The sequence below is a fragment of the Nansenia antarctica genome (genome assembly GCF_963989245.1).
Source record: "Nansenia antarctica genome assembly, chromosome: 7".
NCBI lineage: Eukaryota > Metazoa > Chordata > Actinopteri > Argentiniformes > Microstomatidae > Nansenia > Nansenia antarctica.
Genome location: NC_137677.1, coordinates 17736117 through 17759742, shown reverse-complemented (window position 1 = coordinate 17759742; position 23626 = coordinate 17736117). Strand labels below are relative to the sequence as shown.

General features: G+C 42.7%; 2 protein-coding genes across 2 annotated transcripts in view; both read left to right on the top strand.

The window, feature by feature from the left end:
- Positions 1 to 3803: 3803 nt before the first annotated feature.
- LOC308162470 (interferon beta-like) lies at positions 3804 to 5925 on the top strand (the record flags this gene model as incomplete). Its single annotated transcript, XM_080536621.1, has 5 exons — positions 3804 to 3935; positions 4037 to 4123; positions 4578 to 4706; positions 5408 to 5500; positions 5821 to 5925. The coding sequence occupies 5 exons, from the start codon at positions 3804 to 3806 to the stop codon at positions 5923 to 5925; spliced, it is 546 nt and encodes a 181-aa protein (XP_080392747.1).
- An 8351-nt stretch (positions 5926 to 14276) lies between these two features.
- rlig1 (RNA 5'-phosphate and 3'-OH ligase 1) overlaps positions 14277 to 23626 on the top strand; it is a 43447-nt gene continuing 34097 nt past the window's right edge. Inside the window, exons 1-2 of the mRNA XM_080537248.1 lie at positions 14277 to 14446; positions 15905 to 16022. Of these exons, the coding sequence (XP_080393374.1) occupies positions 14357 to 14446; positions 15905 to 16022 (208 nt within the window). The 5' untranslated portion in view covers positions 14277 to 14356. The remainder of the gene's footprint in view (positions 14447 to 15904; positions 16023 to 23626) is intronic.

Below are 23626 nucleotides of genomic sequence, written 5' to 3'. Positions count from 1 at the left end.
GTTCACGATGAGTACAAGTTAATGTGTGAGTTGTTAGACAAGTGTGGAGCGAATTTAGCTCCGCTGTGAGGACGTGGTTGAGACCACCCTCCACAGTAAGCGTGTTGTAGAGAGGGCGCTTCTACTATGGACTTCTGCTGTAACTACAGACCACCTCGGGGCGTTCCTTGCTATCAGGAAACGGTCATTGATAAAAATAAAATAAAATATATATAGCTTTAGTGACGTTGATGGAATACCATCATACTGCTGCTGGGGTTGTGTCAATGTGTCTTTACCTGTAGACTGTAACATACACCTGTTCAGGTAATAGCTCAGAGGAATAAACATCCATTTGATGGTGCTCAGAATATGAATCAGAATTGCTTTCAATAATAATAACTTTTACTTGTATAGCACCTTTCTTATACTTTTATAGTTTTATAGTATAGCACTTTTTATTACATCTCAGTGTACAGAGTACAATTCCTTGGCTTAGGTTCCTCAGCCGTGGCATTGCAGCAAGATACGAAATCACAATAATAGTGTAAAGTACAATAAGTCAAGTGTGTTATGTTATGTTTATGATTTCTCTGATTTGACCAAGGACTATGGAGGACCAAGTCTGTCAAAATTAACAATAAATATATAGATAAATAAATGAAGGAATAACACCTTCTGGTTTTTATATTGTATAACTACCAAAGTGGACAAAAATCAAACCCTATAAACCCACAACCCAGATACCCAAACCCTATAACCTTTGGGGGGTTTGATTTTTACCAAAGCGACTTGGACAAAAATCAAACCATCCAAAAGTGGGACAGATTTAAAGAAAAACATAATCTTTAAATCTGTCCCACAAACCCATAATCAAACAAACTAGTACTCGGTCAAACAACAGTAACATATTAAAACATAGAATATAAGACTTGAACACATGAAGTATATTATGAACACAACAGCCAGGAGGAGGAGGAGGCTTCAGGAGGGACAGCGGAGGTCAGAGGTCTTCAGTCTAGATGGCAGACAGGAGTGACTGCAGTCCTGACGGTGTTTGATGGTTGTGGTGTGACTCTGTTATGTTTATGATTTCACTGCTTTGTCCAGGGCTGCCAGGTAAGTGTGACACCTGGTATTGCTCTGAGTCACGTGACCAGGATATTCAACAACAACCTCACATGGAATCGGAACAATACGTTCAAGAACATCATATCTCGTCAGGTTGACAAACTGGTTGACAAACAGCCCGCCTGTTCTCATGTCCAGGCCAATGGTGACGTGTTCACACCCTGCTGGAGGTTAGAACAGAACCATATGTCCTTTCAAGGCTGAAACTTTGACAACAATCTGACGTCATTCCGCTGTTTTCTAGGTTGGAGACGTGGTGAGAACGCCTGGAGACGGGGGAGGGGTTAACATGACTGACGTCAGAGTGTCTCTCAAGGCCTACAGCTGGACAGCTTCCTGAAAGAGAAGGTTTGTCCCGAAATATCATATTAATGTACATGTCATATGTCATCAAACTTACCAGATGAAAGAGTAAAGCTGCTTCTCCTTTTAATCACATAACGGATGTGCATGTTGCTGCCACAGAAACTAGGAGTTTCCAGTGTTCGGTGCCGTGGTGCGGTCGCAGGTGGCTCAGCTGACTGACAGCTCTCTATGCCCTTCAGGAACACAGCGCATGCGCATGGGAGGCGGTGAGGTGAGGTTGGACACCACGTGGTGCAGCTGAAGAGGTTCCTCGACAGCACAAGCGAGCAGTGAGGAACCACGAGCACGGATGTTGAGAATAGTTTTGTTATAAATGCAATTATTTATGTATTATTTATTTATTCGTGTATTGAATTATTGTCTACATTATTAGAATGTTTAATACATTAATAAACGTTTCTAAAGGAATTGGTGCTTGGTTTTTAAAGACATCTTGTAGCGTTTGATACTTTTTATGGCCATCTTCAAATTAATTCGAAGGGTAAATAAACAACCATGAAATAATCTGCCGTTGTGGCGACGTCGTTGACATGTTGATGAATTACAAGGATTTGACAAACAGACAAAGACAAACAGGCCTCTCTATTATTATACTTTATATCTATTATTATACTATCTATCTATTATTATACTATATATATTATTATACTTTATATCTATTATTATACTATATATCTATTATTATACTATATATCTATTAGTATACTATATATAATTATACTTTATTTCTATTATTATACTATATATCTATTATTATACTATATATCTATTATTATACTTTATATATATTATACTATATATCTATTATTATACTTTATATATATTATTATACTATATATCTATTATTATACTATATCTATTATTATACTTTATATCTATTATTATACTTTATATCTATTATTGTTCACTTCAATATCATATTGTTGATATCTATTAGTTAGTGGATTATAGTATTAATTAATATTATTCCCGATTAAACTTTGAGGGGTTGTTTTGCAAAAACAGATATCTCCGTTTGTATTTATTATCCAAAATTATGTTTTTTTTTTTTTTTTGGGGGGGGGGTATTAGATTAGATTCAACTTTATTGTCATTGACAGAGTGCAAGTACTAATACAACGAAACGCAGTTCGGCATCTAACCAGAATGGACATAGTGGATTATAGTGTAGGCCTTTGTACAGTACCAGTCAATAGTTTGGACACACCTTTTGATTCAATGGTTTTATTTGTTTTTATTATTTTCTACATTGTAGATTAATACTGAAGACATGAAAGAACACATATGGAATTATGTAGTAAACAAAAAGGTGTTAAACAAACCAGAATATGTTTTATATTTTAGATTCTTCAAAGTAGCCATCTTTTGCTTTGATGACAGCTAAAGGTGGCTACTTTGAATAATAATAATAACAGTAACAGTAACAATAATAATAATAATAATAATAATAATAATAATAGTCTAATAATGAACATAAATATATAATATAATATAGGCTATCATATAATACTAATAATAACCTTTATTTGTATAGCACTTTTCCTGCAAACGTTGCCGAATCTAAAATATAGGTTTGTTGAACACTTTTTTGTTTACTACATAATTCCACATGTGTTCTTTCATAGTTTGGATGCCTTCAGTATTAATCTACAATATAGAAAATAATATATAAAGAAAGAAAAACCATTGAATCAGAAGGTGTGTCCAAACTTTTGACAGGTAACATTCGATGTTTGACAGATGTGTGTGCAGGCTTTTGACATCAGATCTGAATACATTGTCTTAATTTATTCATCACCCGGATGTGATAGTTCAATATCAGAAATTCATATTGATCATCATTATATATCATCATTACAACCACACACACACACACACACACACACACACACACACACACACACACACACACACACACACACACACACACACACACACACCATGAAGCTTCTTCATGCCACCTGCGACGTGTAGGCCTCGTCCCGTCTTCCGTTACCATTCCACAAGAGGGGGAACTAGGGGGATTTGAAAAACGGAAATCCTGCCTTGCGGTTTGAGCTTGGCCAAAACTTCCCAAATTCATTCATTTTAATTTCGCTCCCATTTTCACTTTTTGTACATTCATGAATCCTGCCTATTTAAACCGCAGTGATGGGAGCAGGAGACACATTCACCTCAGAAGACGATCCCACACGATACGCTCCAAACAGGTGAGTCGATAGGAATCCATTGGATCGCTGCTGCTTGAGGCTTAAATGAGGGAATCAGAGCTTTTATTGAACCAACCACGTCTCTCTGTTGTAGATCTTGTCTCCAGATAAACGACCATGGTCTCTCACGGCACCGCTGCTTGGACGTGCGCCTTCCTCCTCTGCCTCGCGCAGGTTGGCGCCGCACCCGCGCCTTGTCAACTCCAAGGGCACCTCGTGCAGATGAGCCACACCCTCCTCAGAGACATGGTCAGTCTGCTGGACTTGAACTGAACCTGAAGAAGAAGAAGAAGCTTTCACTCCCGGTGATGTTTGTGATGCTGAGTAACTTATTCTGACTGTTCTTTCAGGGGGGAAACTTCCCCGCGCGGTGCCTGCAGGAGAATGTCGTCATCGCGTTCCCTGCCGCGTCTTTCGCTACCTCTGCCGTGCCGCAGGTAAGTGTTATATTATTACATTATAAAACAATCGTTCAAAACTCATCTTGCTTTTAATCTTCAACTATTTTTTATTGTTGTTTTACTGATTGTGCTTTTGTCTTACTTTTTATTTCTTTTTATTTAATTTCTCTCCATGAAATTAGTGGCTTTGAGTACAGTGATACTGATTATAATTATGATGAAGATGATGATGATGATTATATAATAATAATAATAATAATAATAATAATAATAATAATAATAATAATAATAATAACAGCAACAGTCTCAGGACGGCAGAGTCGCTCTGCGCTGCGTGTTGGATTGATGACGGGCCTGAGGCCTCGTCATCACGTCCTCTCTCCTCCAGCGGGACGTCGGGAAGGTGGTCTATGAGAGTCTGAGCAGCATCGACTCTCTGCTGGGAGCCATAACCCTAACCCTAACCCTAACCCTAACCCTAACCCTAAAGGTGGTCTATGAGAGTCTGAGCAGCATTGACTCTCTGCTGGGAGCCGACCACCTGCCAACCGAGTGGGACCAGCAGAAGCTCGACGACTTCCAGAACATTGTGTACCGGCAGGTCGCAGAGAGCAGATGTGTGAGTCACCAGTTATGGGATGTTTATGGGATGTAAAGTGCCTTTGGGATAGGGTTAGTTAGTTATTAGTTAGTTATTAGTTAGTTAGTTAGTTAGTTGGTTAGTTCATTAGTTAGTTGTTAGTTAGTTATTAGTTAGTTATTAGTTAGTTAGTTAGTTAGTTAGTTGAATGTGTGTTTTGTTGTATTTGTAAACTATGTGTATTTCTATTGTGTCAAATATCGTAATTCATAGTCAACTATAATAATTGAGATGGCTTCGTTTAGATACAAGACAGAAGGCTTTATTGTGTTTTTAATCCTGGACCTTGTGTGTGTTGTTGTATCAAGCGACATGGCGTCGTTGTTTAAGTGTCGTGAGAGATGTATAAATATAATATATACAGTATACATTATACAGTATATGTTACTGTACATGTGGGAATACGGTACATGTTGGAAAACTATAGGGTTAGGTGCTAGGGTGCTAGGGTTAAGGTTAGGGTTAGGGGTAGGGTTAGGGTTAGGGTTAGGGTTAGGGTTAAGGTTAGGGTTAGACATGCCAGCATGTACCAAGTCACCCTAGCACCTAACCCTAACCCTAGTTTTCTCGCATGTACCGTATTCCCACATGTACCGTAACACATATATATATATATATATATATATATATATATACTGTATATATAATAATAAGTGACTGAGGTCTCGTGACTATTTCAGATGATGAGCGGAGCGCGTGGGACTGATTACTCCGTCAGAGCGCATGCGCTGAAGACGTACTTCCAGAACATCGAGACTGTTTTAAAAGAGAAGGTAAGCTCTAACTGAGAACATGAAATAAAATAACATGAAATACTAATAAAATGTGTATTCATATATATACGAAATATTACGAATTATCTGTGTTTGTCTCTCCCCCCTGCCCTCTCTCTCTCTCTCTCTCTCTCTCTCTCTCTCTCTCCCCCCTGCTCTCTCTCTCTCTCTCTCCCCCCTGCTCTCTCTCTCTCTCCCCTGCTCTCTCTCTCTCTCTCTCCCCCCTGCTCTCTCTCTCTCTCTCTCTTCTCTCTCTCTCTCTCTCTCTCTCTCTCTCTCTCTCTCTCTCTCTCTCTCTCTCTCTCTCTCTCTCTCTACAGAACTATAGCTACTGCGCATGGGAGGTGGCGAGGAAGGAGGTGCTGCTCACCCTCCAGTCCATCCTGCAGCACCACTCTGACAGCCTCGTCTGGACCAGGACATAGAACCAACACCATCTGGACCAGGACATAGAACCAACACCATCTGGACCAGGACATAGAACCAACACCATCTGGACCAGGACATAGAACCAACACCGTCTGGACCAGGGCATAGAACCAAAGTCATGATGGCCATTTTGGCCATCTTTTAAATTTGATCATATTTTTATGATAATGTTGACTAATGTGCGATATCTATCTATTTATTTATTTAATTATGTTCTTATTTATCTATCTATATATGTTTTCTATTTATTAAAATTATTTCTGCAGAAAAACCGTGTTGTTCTTGATTAAATGTTTTGCAAATAAACATCCGCACTGAAATGGAGTTTGTGCCATGGTCTAGTAGTGGTTTGGTCCACATGCCAACAACTAGGCTAATCAAAATGTTCAAAATGACTTTTATTTTGAAACATGGAAATACATTTAAATGTTGTTGAAAATCACAACACAAACTCGCTCAAGCCAAAATACTGCAACGCAATAGATTTGGTGAGATTTAACTATAACACATTGTTAGCAGGCTCGCAAAACAAGCTATTTTAGTTGACTAACAACACTGAAACGTTTTTACATTTTTCAAAAGAAAAGTCTGAACATTAAAGCGGATGCCGACTTGGACCAATCGACCAGACCACATATGTGCTTTTCCACTACCGGGCTGACGCGGGCCGCATTTGTATCCGAGCCGTGCCGTACTTTCAGAAACGCTTCTCCATTATACGGAGCGACCCGGGACTCTAGGAGGAGTTACGTGTCATAAGAGCGCTTCACTGTAATAAGTGCCGCTATTCAGCTCAACGGGAGGAAATGCGATAAGAATTATGTCAAAATGCAGCATTATCATGCACAGATCAGCCTTAAACCATGTAACGTTAAGTGCCTGTTACTTGCCGCTTTCAGTTCGTCACATCAACGGGGGAAATGCAAGATGAACTCTATGCGAGTTCTATAAATTCCTCCGTTGAACGGAAAGTCCTAAAGTGTTCCCCCTTTCCACTAGTAATAAGGAATTGGCAAGAATAGATCGATATAAATAGATCAACATTTAAAAACAGATGAAGAGAATGATTACAATATAGAGATAAAAGTGTTATTACTGGAACTGTATTCTATTAGCGGGTTAAAGCACTCTCTCTATTTCGGGCTAAACTGTGCAGTGTAGCCGGCGTCCTGGTTCCTCCAGCAACCGGACACTTCCATAAATAACAACAAATATGTAATATGTAAATATGTATAATACCACGTTCATTGATAAAATGACGCCAGGGATGGAAAGGGGTGATGGCAGTTTTAGAAGGGGGATGATGAAGCTCTGGACTATGGAACAGCATAGGCACAGCACATCGCCATAATAGCGATTTTTTTTGTTATGCTTGTTGTAAATAAAAGTTCTAGGATGCATTGAAATTACATTAAACTAAGATAATACGATGGTTATCACATTTTTTCAAATCTTTATTAATACGTTATTACAGAAACAGTAAGTGACATTTTCCTAGAGCGAAATCTGTTGTGGTATTTAAAAATGGCGGTTAGTGATGAAATCTATGAACATGGGATGACGATTTCCATTGACCAATCAACGGTGTGCAGCGTCACACGTCACACGCAGCCTGGCAAAAAGGTACCTTTCGGCCCTATGGTTCCGGCTTGCGAAGGGTATAGCTAAAGAACCGAGCCGAGCCGAGCCGAGCCGGGCCGACAAATGGAAACGCGCCAAAGAAGTAGGCCAGCCTGGGTCGACCCGGGCTGGCCCTGTAGTGGAAAAGCACCAATATAGGTTAGTTGGTTGGCAGCGCGTGTCTTTTTTGTGTTTTAATAACAGATTTGGTGTTTTGTGATGCTGTACATGTTTTCATTGTAGACATTTAGCAGACACCTTTATCCAAAGCAACAAATCCAAGCGGGGGGAGGTCTTTATCACCCCTTCCACCAAGGCAGTTTGAAGGCCGGTGCTGGTGCCTAATCTCCAACCAGATCATTGCATTTCGACAGCAAAAGAACGAGCTCTCGGCCAGGAAACTGAGTGGCACCAATACTTAACACATTTCAAAGGCGAACATTATCATCTCATGTTCAGTGTTAATAATAATCAAAACCTGTAATGACCTTTCTTCTTGAACATAGTCGCTATCCCAATCAGGGAGCAGCACAAATACGTTGGACCAGTCATCTTACTGATCTGGTTAGATTACTTATACATCTCTAAAAGTCCCTGTGTGGTTGGGTTATACTGCCAGAGTTTCTGTTTAAGTTGACCAAATGTTTCCAAATTAACAGTTTTCATACAGATGCAGACCTACACGTCATATAATATGGATTATTTGGGGGTACCCAGCCCTGTACTTTCAATATTAATAATTTAACATATCTATATCCCTGTGCTATAATGTTACATCCACTCTCAGTAGGTAACACAAGAACAGAATGAGACGATGTTCACAAAAAGGTTTTATTCTCGTTTGAGTTTTTTACACTTCCAGTGTTAGCAATGTAGGCAACATAGGTCACATTCCACATGAATTATTATAAACAATGTGCAACAGAATTACACATATAAATATAATAAATAAATAAAAAATGTAAGTCACATTACAAACAGTATCAGTTTGATGGACGCTTTATAAACTGGTTTGGTCAGGTGACCAGGGGTCAGAGGTCAGGGCCTCCTGGTTTGAGCTGCCAGGATGTCCAGCCTCAGGAGGTGATCTCTGGTCTCCTTCCTGATGAGCTCCCACGCCTGAGCACTGTACTTCTGGAACAAACAATACATAACACATATTATTATTATTACTATTACTATTGTTATTGTTATTATTATTATCATTATTATTATTATTATTATTATCATATTATTATTATTATTATTACTGTTATTATTATTATCATTATCATTATTATTATTATTATCATTATTATATATATATAATATTATATATATACATTATATATATCATTATTATCATTAATTATATAACTGCTCCTCCTGAGACATCTTCCGACCCTCACCACTACGTCTCCTAAAGACACCCGCTTTCCCCTTTACTGTGTCCCTAAGAGCTTCTACTGCCCCCCTTGTACTGTTTCTCAGTTTCTCCAGTAAAAAAAAAAAAAAAAAAAAAACGTTTTAGTAGAAGGCGATAATAGGGAGAAGGTTTTTCCTTCTATCAGTGGCCCCGGGCCTGAGCTAGAGTACTCTTCCTGCAACGAATAGTGGACTGCTGATTCACATGCTTAGTATTCAAATGTATTGATTGTAAGTCGCTTTGGAATAAGGCGTCTGCTAAATGCCAAAAATGTAAATGTAAATGTTACTATGAAAATTCACTAGAATGCAGGAATTGAGAGAAAAAAAAAATCACGGGGGGGCCCACGCGGCTTACAGCAGCGTGGACGAATACTTCTGGGGGAAACCTCCTTCTACCGGGCAATTCTTTGTCGTCGTCTTTAACAAATCGACCAAAATCAGCAGGATTAAGATCGCCACGGGAACAGACGACAGACAGAACGATATCCTGCACCACGGAGCTCTGGAAGTAGGAGAGAGGCTTGGGGGACTGAAGAACGGGAAGCAGTGTTCTTCCTACATAACTTTAGGGGAGTTAAAAAACTGCAACATTGAGGTTCATGACGTGGACCAGAAGATCACCTTTGACATTGAGTGTGTGAGAATTATGGTGACTGCCAGTCAGAAAGAGTGGCTTATTATCAGGATTATTAGTCTGTGGACTACACAGCCAACCAATCAGTAAAGCACTACTACTATGTACTACTAGTACGACGGGCTGTCCCATGACAAAGGAATATGAGGACCAACATGTCACATTCATCAGAGTGCCATCATCTATTCTTGCGTAAATGAAGCATGAAACCTTCACACTGGGACACTGGGTAAAACTGCCTTGAGTCACTGTGCTCCATGGGCATGGAAAACTCCTGCAGGATATTCTAAACACCTGCAGGACATTCTAAACACCTGGATACTCTAAAACGTGCTGCTTTCGTATCACTGGGCCGTTTTAGGAACCTGATTAAAGTTTCCTCAGTGGAGAAGTGGTCTTGTTATAACTGATTGTTGCTCTTGTTATAACTGATTGTTGCTCTTGTTATAACTGATTGTTGTCTGTAAAAAGAAAATGGTATTGTCTGTGTAAATTGTGTCCTTTTCTTGTTGATGTAAATAATAGTGATGTATATATTACTATAATAATAATAATAATAATAATAATAATAATAATAATAATAATAATAATAGTGATATACAGTATATATATTTGGTAATCAGGGAACCCTTGAAAAAGAGACTCCCCAGACTGAATAAAGGGTACATAAATAAAACACTGACAATGTCATAAAACATTTCTATCTGGTCAAAGTCTGCTTTATATAACTTGGGTGTAATTGGAGGCAACTCTGCAGCAATACACAGCTGTCCCTTGAATTAATTAATTGATAACCTAGGCTACCTAGGCTCACAGATCAGTCAGGGTCCACACTCAGCACAGCCACCTAACCCTAACACACACTCAGCACAGCCACCTAACCCCTAACACACACTCAGCACAGCCACCTAACTCTAACCCCTAACCCACACATTTACATTTACATTTTTGGCATTTAGCAGACGCCTTATTCCAAAGCGACTTACAATCAATACATATGAATACTAAGCATGTGAATCAGCAATCCACCATTCGTTGCAGGAAGAGTAATCTAGCTCAGGCCCTGATTGAAGGAGAAACCTTCTCCCTATCGTCGTCTACTAAAACGTTTTTATTTGATTTTTTTATTTTATTTTATTTTTTCTCTGGAGAAACAGAGAAACAGTACAAGGGGGGCAATAGAAGTTCTTAGGGACACAGTAGAGGGGAAAGCGGGTGTCTTTAGGAGACGTAGTGGTGAGGGTCAGAAGATGTCTCAGGAGGAGCAGTTAAGATGTAACCTGAAGAGATGGGTCTTCAGTCTACGCAGGAAGATGGGTAGTGACTCAGCCGTTCTGACAGCCGTGGGGAGCTCATTCCACCAGCGGGGAGCCAGTGTTGTGAAGAGACGTGATCGGGCAGCCCGACTGCTGTGTAGAGGAGGTGGGGCCAGTTGGCCAGCCGAGGTGGAGGAGCGGAGTGAGCGGGCAGGGGTTTGGGGGGTTACCATTTCCTTCAGGTAGGCAGGGGCTGTCCCTTTAGCTGCCTGGTATGCAAGCACCAGGGTCTTGAATCTGATGCGAGCTGCTATCGGGAGCCAGTGCAGGGTGCGAAGGAGAGGGGTGACATGCGAGTATTTGGGGAGGTTGAATACCAGCCGGGCAGCAGCATTCTGGATGAGCTGCAGAGGTCTAATGGCTGAAGCGGGGAGCCCAGCCAGGAGAACATTGCAGTAGTCCAGGCGGGAGATGACCAGTGCCTGGGTCAAGAGTTGCGCTGCCTCTCTGGTAAGGAATGGTCGTATCCTTCTGATGTTGTAGAGGAAGAATCTGCAGGAGCGAGCCGTTGCTGCAATGTTCTCCGCACAGGATAGTCGGTTATTCAGGATCACTCCAAGGTTCTTGGCTGTCAGGGAGGGGGTTACAGTAGAGTTCTCCACTGTGATGGAGAAGTCTTGGAGAGGGCAGGCTTTCCCGGGGATGAAGAGGAGCTTGGTCTTGTTAAGATTGAGCTTGAGATGGTGGTCAGCCATCCAAGTTGAAATGTCAGCGAGACATGCTGAGATACGGGTTGCCATGTGTACATCAGACGGGGGGAAGGACAGGAACAGTTGAGTGTCGTCTGCGTAGCTGTGGTAGGAGAGCCCATGTGAAGAGATTACCGAGCCAAGAGACTTGGTGTAGAGGGAGAAAAGTAGGGGCCCTAGGACAGAACCCTGGGGTACTCCAGTGGAGAGGGTTCGTGGAGAAGATAGCGTTTTTCTCCAGGTCAAAAGTCATGGTCAGTAGAAAAAGGTGGGTAGATGAGATTGGAAGGGTTGCGAGGGGGGGTGTAGCATCTAGGTGTCCTCCTGAGTGTCAGAAGAACAGGAATAGGGAGAAAGCACATTGGGATATAGGTCCGTAGAGGGGAAGAGGGCTAATGAACCAACAGAAGTAGGGGTAGCTAAGCGCACTCAGTAGACCGATGTGCCAAGAGAAGACAGCAACACTACAAACAACTGGAAGAGAAGGTACTTAGTACCCTGGCTTCCTCTCAGGCCTTCCTCGATGGACTCCCACAGATAGACTCCCTTGTCTTGTTGTCACGAGTCTTAGACTCCCACAGATAGACTCCCTTGTCTTGTTGTCACGAGTCTTAGACTCCCACAGATAGACTCCCTTGTCTTGTTGTCACGAGTCTTAGTGCCAGGAGGCTGTCGCAGGGGCTGTCGCTCTCAGACAGGCCAGATATTTATGGACACTAGCAGGCTTGTAGCCACTCCCCACTAACGAGCACTAATGACAACGACTGACAGGTGTTCTCACAAGTCGCCTGTATGACCTCCCTGGCCTTGGTCTATCCACTATATAGGGGAGCTAGAAGTCTCCTCCTACAAGTTAACACCTACTTAGGTCAGAAACTGGTAGTTTCACCAGAATGACTCTGAAGCCTTTGTTTTGAAAACAGACAGCTTAACTAGATAATCTTAAAACAGACAGCAATCACCCTATTACTTTTACTATCACTATTACTAATGAACAGACAGGTATCAGTAGTCCAATTTTAACTAGATAGCCTTAAAACAGACAGCCTCAGCACAGCCACCTAACCCTAACCTACACTCAGCACAGTCACAGCACCAGGGCTCCTGTAAGGTTCCAGAGTGAATAGCGCAGCTCGCAGTTCCTTCTTCTATACTGGAACATTACTGTGGAGCAGCCGTCCACTTCATATAAAACAAGCAGAAACTAGGAGGGCTTTTAGAGGACAGGTCAGAGCTCACCTCTGGAGTCAGGTGAACAGATAGGAAAGCCTACTTTTATTTTTACTCTTTTATTTTTTTTATTCTCAGCCTACTTTTATTCTTTTTATCTTGTTATTCCTAGAAGTTCCTAATCCTTTTGTTTGGGGGGAGGGGTTGTTATTTAAATATTGTTTGATGTTCTTGTTGTCTTGTACGTTAATATCAAAGGACCATGTTGGAAATAAGTGTTCACACTTTCACATGTCATCCCTTGGATTACTGTTTTTACTCGAGCCATGAATAAACTCAATCAATCAATCAACCAGTTAATTTATTTTACTTTAGCGAAGTTTATGGAATACCCCCCTGCAATTCCAAGTAAACCTAGTTAATCTTGTACACCTTCATTTAGCTACTGTATGTCCAATCTTCAATTTCAAAAATGCATTGTTCTGCGAAACGTCGTGAGTATCATTGATCAACCTTCAACAACTTCCCAGGTGAATCACTCATTTGTTATGAAAGCAGAAATTCCTTTAACCATTCGTTGATCACTGAATTTATCATAATAATTTGATTATTATAATAATAATTTTAAATCCAGACAGAACTGTTAAAAACGGTCAATAAAAGTCATCTTTTGAGGTACAGTCATGTAATTTCGGACATAATGCACCTCCTCGTGAGAAAGTATTCTCGTATGAATCCGCAAACATAGGTTTGCCAATTCACACATGGAGGGGCGCTATATCATGTTTACTGTCGGAAAGAAACATTGTGTTTTGAAGCTTTCCCCTATGCGAAAAAGGCCATTTTTAATTAACATAGAATGTCTGTGTACAAGCTCGTACTGAATTTCTCCACCTCTGATAATCACATGGATTGCATTAGGCATTGACAGGATGCAGGAAAAAACCTGTTGCCGAAACCCGGGATCGAACCAGGGACCTTTAGATCTTCAGTCTAACGCTCTCCCAACTGAGCTATTTCGGCCGGTGCGCATCCTAATGAAAAAGCACACATTACTTCCAACTAACATATTTGATTTTGGTATAATGAAGAAAAAACACTGAAACCCACAAATGTCATTAATTTAAATCACATTAAATGAAGAGTTTCAAAGGCAGATTCATGTTTGTTGTGTTCTCTTTCCCTTTTTAATGGTATAATTAAGTTGATAAAATAATACATTATTACCATGGTGATGATCGGTATACAGTTGTTAAGATAATTAGCACGTTGTTCATGGTTCCTTGTTCCCTATTTACCATGATTAAGTGCTAAACGAAGTTTAACTTGGGTGCTCTTATTTTGAAGTCTAACTTGGGTGCTCTTATTTTGAAGTCTAACTTGGGTGCTCTTATTTTGAAGAAACCCTCCGTCCTCAAGGGAAGTAGGTGGGCGGAGCTCCACAGTCATTCGGTGACACACACATGGATACGAACTGACCAGAATATGAACCGATTGTCGTTCCCGTTATAAATAAACGCAGGTATTTACAGTAGTTATAAATAAACGCAGGTATTTACATAAACTATTTATAAACTATCAACCTTGTATAATGCGTCGGCTCGGCTCCGTGCAGCAGAAGATCCCGTGCGTGTTTCTCACCGAAGTGAAACACGAACAGTCCACAAAGCGCGAGGGTCAGGTCGGTGACTGAATCGAACCCTAACACGTCTTAGCTTTCATACTTAGTTACATGTTTGATGGAGTATTTCCATGTTGTGTTCGTGTCACATGTAGCTGACTTCTGTAAGCAGGTGACTGCTGGCTGGATCAGATCAGTGGGGCTGCGCTCCGTAAATCCGCTCTGGAAATCTGATCAGCACTCGTGGAACGCCTCTTATCCAATCAAATGATTTGGTCCCTTTATGACGTTGAACCCAGTGTGCGCTCCGGCGCTCTCAGAGCGAGTTTGCGAACGCAGCCAGTGGATCAGCTGTCTGGTGTGTTGTTCTGTTACAGATGTAACAGTGTGCTAAACAGAGACTCTTATCGCTGGCATTAGCGTATCATCTGTCTGTCCAGTCTGTAGTCTGTCTGTTCGTCCAGTCTGTAGTCTGTCTGCTCTGTTGGGTTAGGGTCAGCGTCAGTACCGAGCTACTCGGGTAGCGTCTACTTCCGGGTCATTTCCGGGTTTTGATTTATTTTGCACAATACTCCAAATTATTATTATGATATATACTTCATGGGTGCAATTTAGCTAATATGAGATAGCCAGCTTTAAAACCTCTTGGCAGTATTGCACCTCTGGTCCCTATACTCATATAAATCCTATTTTAGAGACTCTACACTGGCTTCTTGTTAGGTTCAGAATAGATTTCAAGATCCTTCTGCTTGTTTATAAAGCTCTCACTGGCACAGCACCAGAATATGTTCAGACCTTTCGCTATCATATCAGCCCAATAGAGCTCTCAGGTCTTCTGCTAGCATATCAGCCCAATAGAGCTCTCAGGTCTTCTGCTAGCATATCAGCCCAATAGAGCTCTCAGGTCTTCTGCTAGCATATCAGCCCAATAGAGCTCTCAGGTCTTCTGCTAGCATATCAGCCCAATAGAGCTCTCAGGTCTTCTGACGCTAGCTTTCTCTGTGTACCACATGTACAAAAGAAGAGATCTGGTGAGGCTGCATTCTCATTTTATGCTCCAGATTGTGTCTCACTGCCAGTTTACATTAGGGATGCAACCTCAGCACATATGTTCAAGTCTAGACTAAAAACCCCATCTTTTTAATATTGCCTTTAAATGACTAAATCATTAAATGATGATTTATATAATGATTAAAGCACTTTGTGCTACAACGTTTGCAGGAAAAGCGCTATACAAATAAAGTTATTATTAGTAGTAGTATTATTATGCTACCTACATGTCAGAGAATAATACAATATAATAAGACAATAATACACAATATATTTATTTCTGACGGTTCCACAACGTCATGCGTACTGAATGTGTTTCTGTTGGTCCACTACAAGGTGCCTCTCTAATGCAAGGTGCCTCTCTAATACAAGGTGCCTCTCTAATACAAGGTGCCTCTCTAATACTAGGTGCCTCTTTAATACAAGGTGCCTCTCTAATACAAGGTGCCTCTCTGGGTTGTTTTACAGCAATTTCAGGTTGTAGCCACTGGTGATGTGAACCCTATCGCTCTGGAAGCGGACGTTGACTCTGCCCTGGCCACCGAGAAGCTGGATGGGACCTGCTGCTACATCTCAACCTATAAGGGTGAGTGAGATGGTGCAGAACATGAGTTAATGGAGTTAAAACATGAGTTAATGGAGTTAATGGAGTTAAAACATGATCTAATGGAGTTAATGGAGTTAATTGCAAATGGAACTTGAAAAAACAAGTTCTAGAAGAAACTGTGTGTGCGCTCCGGCGCTCTCAGAGCGAATTTACGATCACAGCCATAACTGAAGAGTTCTGAAAGTCCCATGACAGTTGGAAATGGAGCTCCCAGAATGTCAAAGCAGCATTCACCATGTTGAGGAGTTGAGTTGTTTTAGTTTCAAAAGAAACTTTTTAATAGGCATCAAAATCAATAGGCATCAAATAGGCATCAAAACAAATAGGCATCAAAACAAAACAAAATCAATAGGCATCAATAGGCATCAAAACAAAGTTCTATTAGTAGCGGTGAGAAAATCGGCTAAAAAATCATCAGTAAAGAAGCATGAGCAACAACAATAGTTGGACTTGCTGAAGCAAGCTCACTAATGACAGACCAAGATGAAAAAAAAAAAAAATCTATCACGGAGACTGCCTATGGCCCCTGGCCTGAGCTGGATTACTCTTCCTGCTACGACTGGTGGATTGATGATGTAAATGTAGATGGGCTCAGTGACGCAGTCCAGCAACATTTGAGGTGATGCTGTTTAGGCCGAACCCAGGGATGGAACCCAGGGATGGAACCCAGGGATGGAACCCAGGGATGGAAGTCCCGCTTCAGTTCTACTGCAGCATCCAGCAGGTCAGGTTTACAGGGTGCTTCCTGCCAGCGGAGGGCTAGCTCAACGCCCCCGCTACGGCAGACAGCAAGGATGGGGTGAGGCGTCTGTGTCTCAGGAGGTAGAGGCTGTGTCTCAGGAGGTAGAGGCTGTGTCTCAGGAGGTAGAGGCTGTGTTTCAGGAGGTAGAGGCTGTGTCTCAGGAGGTAGAGGCTGTGTCTCAGGAGGTAGAGGATGTGTCTCAGGAGGTAGAGGCTGTGTCTCAGGAGGTAGAGGCTGTGTCTCAGGAGGTAGAGGCTGTGTTTCAGGAGGTAGAGGCTGTGTCTCAGGAGGTAGAGGCTGTGTCTCAGGAGGTAGAGGCTGTGTCTCAGGAGGCAGGGCTCTACGCTAACCTTTTAAATGAAAAATGTTAGGGGCACACAAAGACATTTAGGAGCACAGTGAAAAATGTAATTATAACACATTTTTATTAGTGATTTTGCCATTTTTGCACCAAAATCACACATTGGCCCATGCCTACAGCCCTACTAGACGCAGAGTTGATGGCATTGTATTATGGTAACTAGCTGTGTCAAGTTCTCCTGGTTAGCAGCATGTTCATTCATTCATCCATGTCATGCCTGTCAGCTAGCAGCTAGCAGCCCAGCCAGGCTTTAGGGCTAGGTCTGTCAGCTAGCAGCCCAGCCAGGCCATGCAAAGGTCTGTCTCCATGCTGCCCACCTCCCTGCTGCTGGGTCAGGCTACATCAGTCACACACGGTGGCCAGACAACTCCACATCTAGGGGTATTAAACTACCCCACATCCAGATGACCAGTCCCCAGCCCCATGCTGCCCGGGGTGGTGACATGTGGAGGTGGCCAGCCCAGCACGGTGCCTCTGCGGCGGCTAGCTGTTAGCACACCACCATCCCCGGGGGTCCCACCTCTCTGCCACACTCAAGTACAACATGTTGCATTTTCATGCCATTAGGCAACTTGCTTCCTAGGGTTTCCTAGGATTAGAGATGCATTTGGACTTCTGGAGTACCTCCACTACTTTCAATGGGTTCTGAAGGTCTGAGAGCTTTCTACTTTCTACCCTGGGTAGTTAACCCTGGTTGTAACCTTGGGTTCAAATCTGGAGTGTGTGGGACCAAATCTGTAGATGTGGTGAGCTAATGAAGCTAATGAAGCTTGAGATGAGAAAAGGGCGCTTGTCTCTTTAAGGCCCAGGAGGGAGTTAGCGATTAGCGATGTTAGCTTAGCGCCAGTTTAACAGAAGTAACTTCACTTTTAACATGACTTCCCGTGGTCGTAGCGGGCTGGCTGACGCCTTAAAATGTGGCCACACGGTTCGCGCAGATTTATTTTTATAAAAAAAAAAAAAAAAAAAAAAACTGTGCTCGTGAATTTATTTCTCTAGTCGCACAGGTGTATTTTTAGTCGTAATTGCGAGTGAAATGGTCGCACTGTCGAGCCCTGGGAGGTAGAGGCTGTGTCTCAGGAGGTAGAGGCTGGTGGAGGTAGATGCTTTGTCTCAGGAGGTAGAGGCTGTGTCTCAGGAGGTAGAGGCTAGGGATGCTCCGATCTGGATTTTTGGGGCCGATACCGATCACAGATTTTTTTCCTCAAGATCTACCGATACCGATACCGATCTTTTTTTAAATACATAACTGTATGCCTACTGACTGGATAATAGCCTACATATATTTAGCTTTTTAGACAAAAGTCTTGATCCATTAGGCACCAAGCAAACACAGACCCAAGTCAGTCGATATGGCTGTATAAAAGACATCATAAACGTGGCCTTCATGGTTTACTTACGCAGGGGTGCAAACTGGCGATGGACCAAAAAGGTGACACTTTTTTTTTGTCCGTAGATGGTTAGCTCTATCATTAACAGTGGTCTAACAATGATGCGTGTGTAAGTAGCGATGGCCCTGACCGTAACACCCTCATAATTAATGTAAGCAACCTGTTCCTAAATTAATTATGTGGGTTCCTGCAGGTTTCAACAAGTTACATTTAAGACCTTTATAAGAACACTTTTAATAGATTTTAAGACCTATTGAGCAAGTATTGGTCAGTGTTTCCTCCAGGAATTTTTACCATGGTGGCGGGTAGTGATTTTAACAACGACGTCATTTCAGCCAAAACTCGAAAATAAAATGTTTTCCTGTAAATTAAAAACAAGGGTAGTCCGTCCGTCCGTCCCTCTCTGGAATGGAATGGAATGGACTTTATTTGTCATTGCTACAGTACAGGTACCAGACAACGAAATGGTCCATTAAATAAAATGACACGGTTCAAATGTTCACGCCGGCAGTCCGGCTCTCACACATACTGGCAGCGTCCCGGTCTGACTTAGCTCTCGTTTGTGCACGGCTTTCTTTCTTTCCTTCCTTCCTTCCTTCCTTTATGTGAAGTGGCCGGTCCCGGGCACAGCTGCCTCGCATCCGCTCAACGAGCCCGGCGGTTCGGTGCTGCGCTGATTAGCGGATGCGGGACAGCTGTGTGAGCGGATCGCTCCATCTCTCATCTTGATGAAGATGAATGATCTTTATTGTCATTGTAACAGGTACAACGTAATTTAAATGAGGAATCACAAAACAGTTTTGCAAGCGCGTCGCTTCGCGCTTGTGGGTGTGTCTAGCGCTGTGAAGGTCTGAAAAGCGGCCTAAATCTTTTTTTTTTTTTTTTGGTTGAGAAATCTGCATGGTGGCGGAGGAAATTCCATCGTGGCGGACCGCCACGATGAAATGCATGTAGAGGAAACACTGTTGGTATTAGACTCACATTCATTGATTCTTTTCATTAGCAATGCTGGGTGATCTGTTCTGTTGCATATAGAACAATGATAATGTAAGTTAGCCTACTTTATCAATTCTTGATTCATTTCCATTGCTTCTCAACACAATACTAGATATAATAGCATAAATAACAGAATAAACTCACACACTTACTTACACTGCATAGCCTACATACTGAGATATGACACACACACACACACACACACACACCTCTCACATGTACACACACCTCTCACAGGTACACACACACCTTTCACAGGAGGGCCACACACACACACACGTACAGCTACACACACACGCTATATTTACTAAAACACACACACCGTTGCTACCACTGCAAGTTTGAAGAAATTATAACTTCACATGCCTACAGTCGAATCGCCTCCTACGGCGATTATCATATCGTGGCCTCTTGTCTTATCATTTCACATGGCAACATATCAGGGTTTTGGGCGCAGCTTAACGTTGTAAATTTATTTTATTAGAATGCTCGTCCATTAACCAATGTCACACGAGCAATAAGTGCAAGTTTTATATGTTGTCTCTCATCCGCACGCGTCATATTCCCACGCAGTGGGTCTGGCGACAATAATACATTTTCCGGTCTGACTTTTTAAATAAAAGTAAAATCGATTCTACGCAAGTCTAAAGCACACAGAAGCCATTAAAAAGGTTTATTTTAAAAGTCTCGCCCTGTGTCTGATCCTGGTGTTATAGAAGCGAGGTAAAGGGGGACGCGAGACAGTCTCGGGCTGCGTTCGTAAATTCGCTCTGAGAGCGCCGGAGGGCACACTGGGCTCAACGTCATAAAGTGACCAAGTAATTTGATTGGACAAGAGGCATTCCATGACTGCTGGTCAGATTTCCAGAGCGAATTTACGAATGCAGCCTAGAACTACACCACTCACCGACTCGTTGTTTTTTTGTTGTAAAGTACCCACTCAATATAATAAACAACAGTTTAACGATCACTAAATACTTTATGGATTGGATTCACCATTCTCGTTTACCATAGACTACTGTTTGGTAAGGCTTTTGTAAATGCGTTTGTGTTTGGGGCTGTATGATAAAAAAAATACCGCTTCTCTTGAAATCACTCTCCAGCTCCTATGACGCTTTGAGGTCAATGCATATTTTTTTTGGGTGAACTACCGTAATAACCCTAAATGGTTAGAGAGTGCAACGTATCTGCTTTCAGAAACTGTTGGATTTTTTTCGATTGCACATATAGTTCAAGAATTACGATAGTTTGAACAAACCCTGTAAAATCCTGTTGAGAAGTTATCGCAACATAGAAATAACGTTTTCCCACAATAAAATAACTTAAAAGATCGGCTTTTGCGATCGGCCATTTTTGCCGATCACCGATCGAGTCATTTGGAGTGAAATCGGCCGATTTAAATCGGTGGCCGATAAATCGGAGCATCCCTAGTAGAGGCTGTGTCTCAGGAGGTAGAGGTTGTGTCTCAGGAGGTAGAGGCTGTGTCTCAGGAGGTAGAGGCTGTGTCTCAGGAGGTAGAGGCTGAGGTAGAGGCTGTGTCTCAGGAGGTAAAGGCTGTGTCTCAGGAGGTAGAGGCTGTGTCTCAGGAGGTAGAGGCTGTATCTCAGGGGGGTGAGGCTGTGTCTCAGGAGGTAGAGGCTGTGTCTCAGGAGGTAGAGGCTGTGTCTCAGGAGGTAGAGGCTGTGTCTCAGGAGGGTGAGGCTGTGTCTCAGGAGGTAGAGGCTGTGTCTCAGGAGGTAGAGGCTGTGTCTCAGGAGGTAGAGGCTAGGGATGCTCCGATCTGGATTTTTGGGGCCGATACCGATCACCAATTTTTTTCCTCAAGATCAACCGATACCGATACCGATTTTTTTTAGATACATAACTGTAGGCCTACTGACTGGATAGCCTACATATTTTTTGCTTTTTAAACAAAAGTTTTGATCCATTAGGCACCAAGCTAACGCAGACCCATTTTTATGGCATAGTAAAAGTCTGGCCTATCACCCAGTTAGGGCCTGAAGCCCAAGTCAGTGATATGGCTGTAAAAAAGACATCATAAACGTGGCCTTCATGGTTTACATACTGTTACGTCCTCCTATGTTTTCTGTTCAGTTATCTGTCTTCCCCAGGGGGAAAAAAAAAAAGATCGGTTTTTGCGATCGGCCATTTTTGCCGATCACCGATCGAGTCATTTGGAGTGAAATCGGCCGATTTAAATCGGTGGCCGATAAATCGGAGCATCCCTAGTAGAGGCTGTGTCTCAGGAGGTAGAGGCTGTGTCTCAGGGGGTAGAGGCTGTGTCTCAGGAGGTAGAGGCTGTGTCTCAGGATGTAGAGGTTGTGTCTCAGGAGGTAGAGGCTGTGTCTCAGGAGGTAGAGGCTGTGTCTCAGGAGGTAGAGGTTGTGTCTCAGGAGGTAGAGGCTGTGTCTCAGGAGGTAGAGGCAGAGGCTGTGTCTCAGGAGGTAGAGGCTGTGTCTCAGGAGGTAGAGGCTGTGTCTCAGGAGGTAGAGGCTGTGTCTCAGGAGGTAGAGGCTGGTGGAGGTAGAGGCTGTGTCTCAGGAGGTAGAGGCTGTGTCTCAGGAGGTAGAGGCTGTGTCTCAGGAGGTAGAGGCTGTGTCTCAGGAGGTAGAGGCTGTGTCTCAGGAGGTAGAGGCTGTGTCTCAGGAGGTAGAGGTTGTGTCTCAGGAGGTAGAGGCTGTGTCTCAGGAGGTAGAGGCTGTGTCTCAGGAGGTAGAGGCTGTGTCTCAGGAGGTAAAGGTTGTGTCTCAGGAGGTAGAGGCTGTGTCTCAGGAGGTAAAGGTTGTGTCTCAGGAGGTAGAGGCTGTGTCTCAGGAGGTAGAGACTGTGTCTCAGGAGGTAGAGGCTGTCTCAGGAGGTAGAGGCTGTGTCTCAGGAGGTAGAGGCTGTGTCTGAGGAGGTAGAGGCTGTGTCTCGGGAGGTAGAGGTTGTGTCTGAGGAGGTAGAAGCTGTGTCTCAGGAGGTAGAGGCTGTGTCTCAGGGGGTAGAGGCTGTGTCTCAGGAGGTAGAGGCTGTGTCTCAGGAGGTAGAGGCTGTGTCTGAGGAGGTAGAGGCTGTGTCTCAGGAGGTAGAGGTTGTGTCTGAGGAGGTAGAAGCTGTGTCTCAGGAGGTAGAGGCTGTGTCTGAGGAGGTAGAGGCTGTGTCTCAGGAGGTAGAGGCTGTGTCTGAGGAGGTAGAGGCTGTGTCTCAGGAGGTAGAGGCGCCGTCTAATGATCGCAAGGTCGGCAGGTCGGCGGTTCGAGCCCCGGCTGGCCACATGTCGAAGTGTCCTTGGGCAAGACACTGAACCCCAAATTGCTCCCAGTGAGCGGGCCGGCGCCTTGCATCGCATCTTGCCGCCATTGGTGTGTGAATGTGTGTGTGAATGGGTGAATGAGAGGCCGTTGTAAAGCTCTTTGGATAAAGGCGCAATATAAGTCAGTCTGTTTACCAAGGATGTTTGAACAGATATCTCCTATAGAAGAGTGGACGTTTTTCATGTCCATTTAAAAAATTAAAAAAGTTTTTTCCTCGCTGAAGAGGAGGTGTAGGTGGTAGAAGAGGAGGTGTAGGTGGTAGAGGAGGTGTAGGTGGTAGAAGAGGAGGTGTAGGTGGTTAAGAGGAGGAGTAGGTGGTAGAAGTAGGGTTGGGTACCGAAAATCGGTACCGGTAGGTACCGGTTACTTTACATTCGGTATTTATCGTACCGAATTGCAAAGGAGATTTCGGTACCTTATTTCGGTACTTTTCTATTTTTTTCCCCCCTGGTGTCCGGTGTCATGCAACAGTCAACCACACGTGACTGAGTCGTGACGTGACATCGCCTGTTAAATTTCCAATCAGTGTGTGTCGTGGTAGTGAGCTGAGCAGTTGTGTTACGAGTTAAGAAGAGTGAGTTTATAGTAAGTGTAGTAATATAGTTAGTGAATTTATACTAAATTATTATATTATCTGAATTGTATTATTATTATTATTATTATCATCATCATCATAATTATATTATCGAATTTCGCTAGCTAGCCTAGCTACGAGGTCACCGAGAATGCCGAAGCCCCTAATGAAGCAGCGTTCTAAAGTGTGGCTGCATTTCACCCGACTCGATGAAAACAACGCG